Source organism: Clupea harengus, chromosome 11 (genome assembly GCF_900700415.2).
Source record: "Clupea harengus chromosome 11, Ch_v2.0.2, whole genome shotgun sequence".
NCBI lineage: Eukaryota > Metazoa > Chordata > Actinopteri > Clupeiformes > Clupeidae > Clupea > Clupea harengus.
In genome coordinates this window covers 19,896,458-19,906,457 of record NC_045162.1, presented here as the reverse complement: position 1 = coordinate 19,906,457, position 10,000 = coordinate 19,896,458, and the positions used below count along the sequence as shown (strand labels likewise).

At 43.8% G+C, this 10,000-nt stretch overlaps 1 protein-coding gene across 3 annotated transcripts in view; it reads right to left on the bottom strand.

Moving 5' to 3' along the window:
• Positions 1–10,000, bottom strand: part of usp45 (ubiquitin specific peptidase 45) — a 43,564-nt gene that overhangs the window by 21,749 nt on the left and 11,815 nt on the right. For all 3 annotated transcript variants that reach the window (XM_031576023.2, XM_031576024.2, XM_031576025.2), the window contains exons 6-8: positions 6,282–6,424; positions 2,419–2,514; positions 1,069–1,199 (exon numbers count right to left, since the gene is read on the bottom strand). In XM_031576023.2, the coding sequence (XP_031431883.1) occupies positions 1,069–1,199; positions 2,419–2,514; positions 6,282–6,424 (370 nt within the window). The remainder of the gene's footprint in view (positions 1–1,068; positions 1,200–2,418; positions 2,515–6,281; positions 6,425–10,000) is intronic.

Below are 10,000 nucleotides of genomic sequence, written 5' to 3'. Positions count from 1 at the left end.
CGCAACTCCGACTGTGGCCCGCATCAGGCCCCGACCTGGTTCTGTTCCAATTAAGGGCCAATCGATTTCCATATCCATTAAGACTCATTTATGCTCAATGTTTAATACGGACACGGACACTGATTTGAGGACGTTGCCATTATTTTCTTACCCTAGATGTATATTAGGCTACATTATTTTTGCATTTTTAACATAGATTGCTATTGAAACATGCGCCAGTAAGTTTCGCATGTCAGGTAAAATTAATTAAAAATGAAAAAAATTCTACCGGAAACCCTGACACACACACACACACACACACACACACACACAGACACACACACACAGACACACAGAGAGCTCCAGACAGACGCAGGGTGGCCCAGGTGTTGTTAGTGCCCAGCAGGTCAGGGACAGCTCTCGTCTGAAGTGGTTGCCAGGGCAACTTGACTAAGGGCAGGTGAAAGCTGTGGCCCCTGCGTCATGGGTCCACTGCCAAAGAGAGAATGTGTGTGTGTGTGTGTGTGTGTGTGTGTGTGTGTGTGTGTGTGTGTGTGTGTGTGTGTGTGTGTGTGTGTGTGTGTGTGTGTGTGTGTGTGTGTGTGTGTATACAGGCAAGGGTGTTTGTTTGAATGTGAGGGTGTGCATATGTGTGTATGTGATGGCCATTCCAGGACTGGTAAATGGGACAGGTTGAATAAACAGGCTGCGGTCACCACAAGGGCCCAGAATTGCATTCAATCAGTCTATAGCAGTGCCCATCTCTACCTCTCTCTCACACACACACACACACAAAACAGGCATGCCTGTCCCTACACAACCTTCCCCAGACGAATACAAGACATTCACTTCAACCCCAATGAAGGCAACCTTTTTACTAAGCACAGCGACTGTCACACACACTGTCACAGTGTACCCTGGTGGGAGTTTATGCAAGGGCCTCCTCATCATCATCCCCACACACACACACACACACACACACACACACACACACACACACACACACACACACACACACACACACACACACACACACACACACACACACACACACACACACACACACACACACGCGGGTATCCGTCTTACTTCTGGCAGAGCTGGTTGAAGAGGACTTTAGGTGAGATGGGTCCTTTGCCAGCCTCCTTCATGCTGTTGAGGAAGAGGAACATGGCGGAGGTGAGGGGCTCTGGGCTGGGCAGGGTGATGGTCAGCGCCCCCTACAGGTATATAAGCACACACGACACTATTACACAACACCATTACACACTATACATAATATACCAGACCAACCACTACATAACACAAACCTCTGATCGACTTGCAAACTCTATTGAGTTTAGAAGTCGTCTGGTTGTTTTTAGCGCCTATGGAAAAATGAATTGGTTTTTCGCAAAATCTGTGTGAGCAAAACAATGGCAGTAAGAAAAACCTAGGCATATGTAGTTCAAATGTAGTTATCAGTCGGTCTTAAGTAACTAACTTGTCTTGTCTAGTAAAAATAAAGATGTTACTACCAATATGGGGGACTCTAGAGCAGGGTTGTTATAGTTCATTAAAACTAGAACTAGCAGTGAAAAAATTATTTCGTTAACTGAAATAAAATAAACTAAATCAAAACTCAAATGAACAATGCGACACAAAATAAAACTAAATAGAATTGAAGGTAAAATCAGCTTATCAGCATTTCCCCCCTTGATTTGCATTGTGGTTGCTATAGTACTTTGTCCTGTTCTGTCTGACTTCTTGAGAAACACTGGCCTAATCAAAATGCCCTAGGTTGAATTAAATATATTTGAGATATGATTTATTCTTTCATTCTACCTTTTTTAGCTTCTGGAAAATCACTAAATAAAACACACACTAAATAAAAGTTAACTAGTCTCTGATAACTAGTCAATTCCTCAACAAAAAAAAAAATACTTATGCACTGAAACTGAAAGACTAAATAAAAACCAATGGAAATTTCAGAACTATAATAACTTTAAAAAGTTGTAACTATGGATACCATTGTACTCACGCCCTGCGGTTTCTTACGAATTTTAACATTACAGCTCTAGCACCTAAAAAATCTGATTTATACTGTGCAACAGATTGTGGCTGTTAAATCCTTAGATAATTGATGTGTTTCCTTAAGTGTACTGCGTGGTTGTTGTGAGAACACTTGTGATCCCCGATCAGTAAAGCTAACTATGGTTAGCTTCTGATCGCCTTGCTTTGAATAGGGCATACACATGCATTTTATTGAGCAGAATTGAATGCAGGGTCTCTCAACCAGTTATTTATAACTACCACGGGTATTATTTTGACATTCGTTCAAAGGGATTTTTTTTTTTTTAAACCTGAAACAAAAATGCTAATCCGCTCTTCCAAATTGACGACAGTCACTCCCACACTCTATTGAGGGGAGTAAATACAGGGATGAATTGCAGCACGTACCAAGTTGGACTCAGAGGTTGGAGAGATCTTCAGCTTGTGGCCCTTCTCTTTTACATCCTGGATCAGCTCATTCAGCATGTGCGTCTGTGACAGATTCTGACAAGAAATGCCATTTGATAAGCACTTTAGAGGAGCCCGAATTCACAATAAATACAAGAATAAATCAATGACACAGGTCTTTAAGGTTTCCCACATACACCACATAAAAGGAAGAGATCCTGTACAGCAACTATGAAAGGTAAGTAAACAAAAGCATTGTCCCATGACGTCCATACCCATGTGCTTTAAAGAGAGTGATGAGAAGACTCTCTTTGGCATTAAATGGTGGGGAACGAAGACATAGAAACGGTCATGGTCGCCATATTGGGGCGATAAATAGTCAATTCAATTCCATTACATTTTATTTATACAGCGCCAAAACAATAATATAGCCTCAAGACGCTCTACAGAGCCTAGAGCCTGAACTCCATTAGAGCAAGCACAAAGGCAACAGGGGTAAGGAAAAACTCCCTGTTAACAAGAAGAAACCTTGGGCAGAAAAGAAAAAAGAAGGGGGGGTCGTCACAAGGGAAGGAAGGAGAGAGGGAGGGGAGAGAATCAGAAACATGGCAGATGAATTTATACACATGTCAAGACAAGAATGCTAGCATACAGTACATGTGGTAAATGTACACAATACATACAAACATAAAGATGGTATATATATATGATACACACAAAGGAGAGAGCATTCAAGTATTGTAGAACAGCTAAATGGATATACAGTGTGCTCGTAAAGTTACTATTACACGTACTATTATGTTATATAATGTCACAACGAATAAACCGCTTAGAAAAACGCCACAGGCATGTGCGCCACTTGGATGTACAAATAGACTAAACATTTAAAACGGGCAACACAGGATAACTTTTTACAATTAAGTCGCTTTTTTTATTTTACTGTTATGTAAAATGCTAATGTGATATTTACTTAACAATGGCCTCATTCTTTGTATAATTTACTTCTTTTAGAAAATTATCAGATGTAAATGTGTTTGTACTCATGACATTACACTAGCTAGCCAAAATTAGCTAGATATAGTGAGCTATAGCCTATTTATGCTGATAGCTTAATGCACTGGCTGCTCCATTCAGCTACATGCCAGAAGTAATTTTGACATTGCCTTGATTTTGTCAAAGGTTCCCCAAAGATCCTAAACTTGGGCCATAGCTGTCAGACGGAAAGACTTTGAGCCTAATGATACTAGAGTTCTCTGTAGCTACTGTCATTTTAAGGCAGATGATTTTGACAGAACTGGGTGGATATTGTGAGTGTGAAGGAAAGTGTGATCCTTCAGTTTGTGCATCCTTTCCAGACTATCTGAAGAAGGTTAGTGTATTTTCAAGTCATTAGATTAGAGTTCTTTGTGTTAACAGTGTTAATATATAGTGGGAAGTGATTGGAATGATGAGCAAGCAAAGTATTTCTTGCCAACATAACAGGAATTACCACTAAACCTGATATTGAAAGTAAATGTCCCTTTTAGACTTTTCTAATATTGTTTTTCTACTTAATTTGAAGGGGCCCAATAAAGCCAGGTCTTGACTTGCAACTCAAAAATTATTCTAGACTTCACCTCTTTTTTTGTGTGTGTGTGTGGGGGGGGGGGGGGGGGCTTTAATTGGATAGGACAGTGAGGAGAGACAGGATACGAGCTGGAGAGAGATTGGGAGTGGGATCGGGAAATGAACGAGAGTCGGACTCGAACCCGGGTCCCCGTGGGCGTTCAGGCCCATCCATGGTAGGGGCTGCTGCTTGCGCCACAGCTCCCCCTGACTTTACCTCTTTGACTTGTAATGACTTGGCATATTTCATATGTTAACATATTTACTTTATTTATCTTATAAAAACAGTGTCCAGCTATTTTCTGATATTCTTGGCCACAAGGCACTTCAGCGAAGCCTACAATGCACACCAATTAGGTATGGGTGCGCACACAAGAACATGGTACCTCGGGTTATTGCATTTGAGACTGCACTGATGTAAACAGCAAACGGATGGCCATATGTAAAATATGTAGAGCCAAATGTACAGATGGTGAAGCAACGACGTCCAATTTAGTTTGACACTGCACAAAGACCAGTGAGTTATGGCTTAAGCTTGCAAAAGCTGATATGATATGGGTCTAGCTAGCTCTAGCCATCAACCTAAAAACAATGAGCTCTCAACACACTCAGTGTGGTAGCGCAATCTTCATTTAAAAAGTCCACGTGATGCATAAACATGATAGTCGACTACCTATATCTACCTTTACTTATTAATAGAGCTGTGAAAAATAACGCGTTAACGCGTTATGAATAAATTACAGGATTAATGCGTTAATTTTTTTTTACGCATTTAACTCCTGCGCAGAATGAGCTTCCAATATACCCACAATTCCACTCAATCTGCACTAGTCGCCGTTTCTAATGCAGTCAGACGGCAGCTGCTATACAAACAACATGGATAATTCTGATGAACCTGAGGACTTTCTGGATGGGAAGTTCGTGTTCCAAAAAAACAAAAATGGAACATTCAATAAAACCAAAGTAATATGTACACTCTGCGGGAAGACGTTATCGTTTCACCGTAGCAAAAGCGTTGGTCGGCGAGGGGAGTTCAAGTGGAATGCGCCAAACCACCCTCACTTAACAACGTAGGCCCCTGAGTAAACCTGCCTGTGACAAGTTGACTAGCACTGATGCCAAATGGATTGCAAAAAGCTGTAGACCTCTGTGAGTAACGATAACTACCTGGGTGTAACTGCACATCTAATCACCAACGAATGGAAGTTAAAGTCGTTTACACTAACGTGCATGAAAACAGGTTTTTGATTTAATTATGAATACAATAACAAGCAACCAAGCAGCTTTATAACATAACCGATATAGAAATCTACATTTTTGGAGAACTCACAAAAGCTGAAATTCTAAGTAATTTGCACTTGTTGTTGCTTATTCATAAATTCGGGGCCTGCATGACCCAGACGAAGTTGTGGCTATTCAGAAGGTTCATATTTTGGCATTAAATCCGCACCCATAAACTGAATCTCATCCAATAAGTAACCAGTATCAAGTTCAATTTCTCATGTTTATAACAACCTAAATTTTATGAGGTTGTTCAAGTCTGCATCTCTCAATACTTATTGTGTTTGTTTACTAGCGGATCTTACACGCACCAATGTGGCAGACGCACGGACGCATGGCGGTGACATGCAGCAGCGGCTAATAGGGTGTCTTTGTTTGAATAGATCTATGGTGGGGAGGACTGTTACTGTGGACCATTTCTGTGAGACTGGGCATAGTGAGCATGGTGATAGATTTACATCCATTCACCAGCATTCAGTCACACACACATGCACACACACACACACACACACACGTTACTGAAAACAGAGAGAGAGAAAAACTGCAGAGAGAGAGAGAGAGAGAGAGAGAGAGAGAGAGAGAGAGAGAGATGGCCAGATTGAAACAAGGAATGATATGGATTCTGTTTTCTATCTTGATGACAACAGACCAAATCAGAAGCAGTGTGGTGGCCTTGGTGGGGAGACAAGGATCTGAGTGCGAGACCAATAACACTGAAATGAATACGGAAAATCTCCAGTCTTCAGACTAATCAGAACAAGGTCAACTGGGTGAATGGGGCCGCACAAAGTCAGAAGAGCTATGAGCCTGAATGACCCTGAATGTATACATATCATAAGATCTATTCTGATCTGCTTATATCAGATATACCCCACCCCACACACCCGATATGAAACTCTTTCTTGTTTCCTGCCTCCACCCCCATGATCAACCTCCTCCACGTGCTCTTGTTATGGATATTCCCTCTAAGCTCCCACCTGCATGACGGCGTTGAAGAAGCAGGTGTTGCCCAGGTTGTTGATGCCCTTAACGGGGATGAGGGTGCTGTTAGGTGCGCTCTTGCCTCCCCTCTGGCCGTCCTCGGGCTCCTCGCGAAGCTTGATGATTTTAGACACCGTTCCTGTCAACACACACACACACACACCATGTGATCATGATCAGCGAGAGAACGTGCACATCCCTAAGGTTTATTCACGTTCACAAAAATGATGATAACTTCAGCAATTGAAGAGTGAATCTTCATGACATAGTGAGGTATCTCGTCAGCAGTGGTAGTTAGGATTTATAATAGTATAAACAATGGTGTTAATGTGGTGGTTAATAATGGTATAAGGTAAGGGAGCATTAAACAAGTACGCAGGTAATTCATTCTACCTGGGAAGCATTTTTTTCATAGGACAATAAGTAGTCATGAAAGGGAGTTTAATGGGCACTTCAGTGGCGCAGAAGGTAGACTACAAACACACATACAAACACACAATTCTGATAATATTTCCATTAGAATTAAGACAGCACTTTAACTCATAAAGACATGAAGGCATCAGTATCAGACAGCCTAAAAAAGCCCTTGTACTGTAAAGGCCAGTGGTGAGGGAAGCACTCCTTCGTCTCAAAGAGAGAGAGAGAGAGAGAGAGAGAGAGAGAGAGAGAGAGAGAAATAAGACGCCACAGCAGAAACAACAGCAGCAGCCGCCGCTGTACCCCCTCACTGCTGAGGAAGCTCCCTGTCTGATCAGATCAGCCCCAGAGGACCAGGGCTCAGTGGCCTGTGTGTGGAGCTCTGGGTTTGTGTTCTGAAGGGAACGAGATGGGGACAATCAGTGCTTAGTGAGTTGGACTTCAGTGGTGGTGGTGGTGGGCTGTGGGGGGGGGGGGGGGGTTCAGGCGCTCTGGTCCCAGGGCGGGGAGCAGCGTGGCGCAGAGTGGAGGTCTTTTTCCGGTGGAAGTAGGTTAACATGCAGGAGAGGCAGCTGGGGCTGGGCTGGGATTAGGGTTGTGTGTGTGGAGCAGTGTATGAGTGTAAAAATATATATATATGTGTGTGTGTGTGTGTGTGTGTGTGTGTGTGTGTGTGTGTGTGTGTGTGTGTGTGTGTGTGTGTGTGTGTGTGTGTGTGTGTGTAGGGGGGAGGGGGTGGGGGTGAGGGTCATCTGGGACTGCAGATGGCAGCTGGAGAGGAAGACTCCACTGGTGAGGAAGCATCGCTCTGTACACAGCTGTTACCCCTCAACACACACACACACACACACACACACACACACACACACACACACACACAAAAGGAGAGTCCAACACAACACAAAATATCACAACACACAAATAATGATGGAGGGACAGAGGGAAGAGAGAGAGAGAGAGAAAAAACACTCTAGAGACTAAGGAGCACGACTGCTGTGTAATCAGCACGCAGGAAAAACGCAGATCGAACATGGCCTCCCCGGGGATACAGCATAGTGTTACCTGTACACACCCATACACACAAAACTAAGACTGCGCCTCATAAACAGATGATGCAGTGTACTAAACTGAGACCACATTGGTAGGTAAGGTAGGTCAAAGATGTTATACTTCATTATGGTTAGTGGTCATGGGAGGTGCAGCATACATAAAGATGCATTGAATAGTTTTGTCTAAAACTAGGGCACTAACCAATGCTAGCTTGCTAACTAATGTATGTTGCCAGTTCTTTTTTGATCGGGGGTTTTCGACAAGAAAGCTAGTAGCCATCTCGTGGGAACAACAGATTTGTTTATTGGTCCTTTAAATTACCATAATTACCTAAACATACCATAAGAAATGGTAAAAACATAATGCAGCTTTAAGACTGTCCATGAAGTCTTCAAACAGCTGACTGTTTGGCTTCATTAGTATTCATTTTTACTCAAGGGAAATCATGAGAAAATGTACTGTGTGCTCATTGCTCTCTGTGTGTTAGGTGTCTAAACACATGTCATCGCACAGGTTGTGGTGTCTCTGTGATGCAGTATTAACAACTGCAACCCAACAAAACATGCGTCACAAATGCTACATGCAACATCACAAAACAACGTCCGTGAGACAAAGTAACACAACACCAAACAGTGGGAGTCACTCAAAGGGCCTCGTCAGATCTGCCCAGCACCATCCACGACACCTCCTTTCCTCTCCTCTCTCCCTCCCTCGTCTTTACTTGTATCCTCTCCCCTTTCCTCTCCCTTCTCTTCCTTAACTCCATCTCCTCTCTCCCATCATCTCTGCTCCTATCCTCTCTCCCCTGTCTTTCTATCCTCTATCCTCTCTCCTCTCCCCTCTCGTCTCTTCTCCCCTCTCCTCTCTCCTCTTTCTCCTCTCTCCTCCCCTCCCATCCTCTCTCCCGTCTTCATATCCTTTCTCCTCTGTCCCCTATCCTCTCTCCTCTCCTCTACTCTCCTCTACTCTCTTCCTATCCTCTATCCTCTCCCCTCTCTCCTCCTCCCCTCTCCTCCTCTCCTCTCGATCAGCCCTGTGCCGTCGCTTCGCATCCTGTCTGCTCTGCTGCCACGTCGGGGAGAGAAGACAAGTGGTGTTCCATCACATTAGGCACTAATGAGCAAAACAAGTGAGAGGACCCAAGGCTCTCAGGAATGAGAGAGAGAGAGAGAGAGAGAAAATCTAAGAAGGCGAGAGAGAGAGAAACAAAGAGCAGTGGGTGGAGACAGAAAAAAAAAAACTCAGCCCCTACGGCATTGCCTTGTCTTCAACTATTCACACTATATACACAATTTCCAGAATTGTGGAATTTGCGTGTGCTCATGCACCAGTAGGCCTCCAGCGCATTCGTGCGCACCACACACACACACACACACACGTTCATCACAGCACCTTCACCAGCCTCTACTTCCAGAGCGTGAGGTGAATAGGAGGTGCCCAGCCATTTACCTCCATCAGGGTGAGACTGACACACTGACACACACACACACTGAGCACACACTGAGCACAGCACACGCTCAAGACAAAGAATGTTCTTAGCACTGAAGGGGATACGAGGTCTTCAGTGTCGAGGAGGGTGAGAGGTCTCGGACCATGCGCCTTCATGGCCACCAAACAAAGAGCACAATCTCCAACGCTGGCCCTGTTTTAAGGGTGAGAGATAGTAGTGTGTGTGTATGTATGTGTGTGTGTGTGTGTGTGTGTGTGTGTGTGTGTGTGTGTGTGTGTTTGTATACACGTGTCCAAGGTTATTCCAGTTAAGTGATGTACAAGACAAATTCAGCACACACTCATATTTATATTTAACATCAACAAGAGGAATACTTTAAACATTTGAATTAAACAAACACACACACACACACACACACACACACACAAAGAGCAGATGTTCAGACACAATCACCATCGGTTTAACATACCTATAGGCTACACACTGAATGGCTCTTGTTCTCTTTCATGTTGACACATATTCTCTTTGTCCACGTTTTTACCTCTCAGCGTCTGAATCTTTCTGAATCCTGCGAGAGCCGGACGCCAAGGTCACCTCGCCTATGAATGGTAAACCTAATTGCCTCGACGAGGCCAGACACAATGGTGGCCCACGCTGTGCTGTGGTGTATGCAGATCCCAGGTTAGACTGGTTCCTTCAGCCGGCGGGTCAACTTCGCGGCTGCACCGAAAGCGTAAGTGGGTAACCGAGCGCCACGGTAAAGAGGACTCTTCTACGCTCAGACGGAGCGCAAACAGC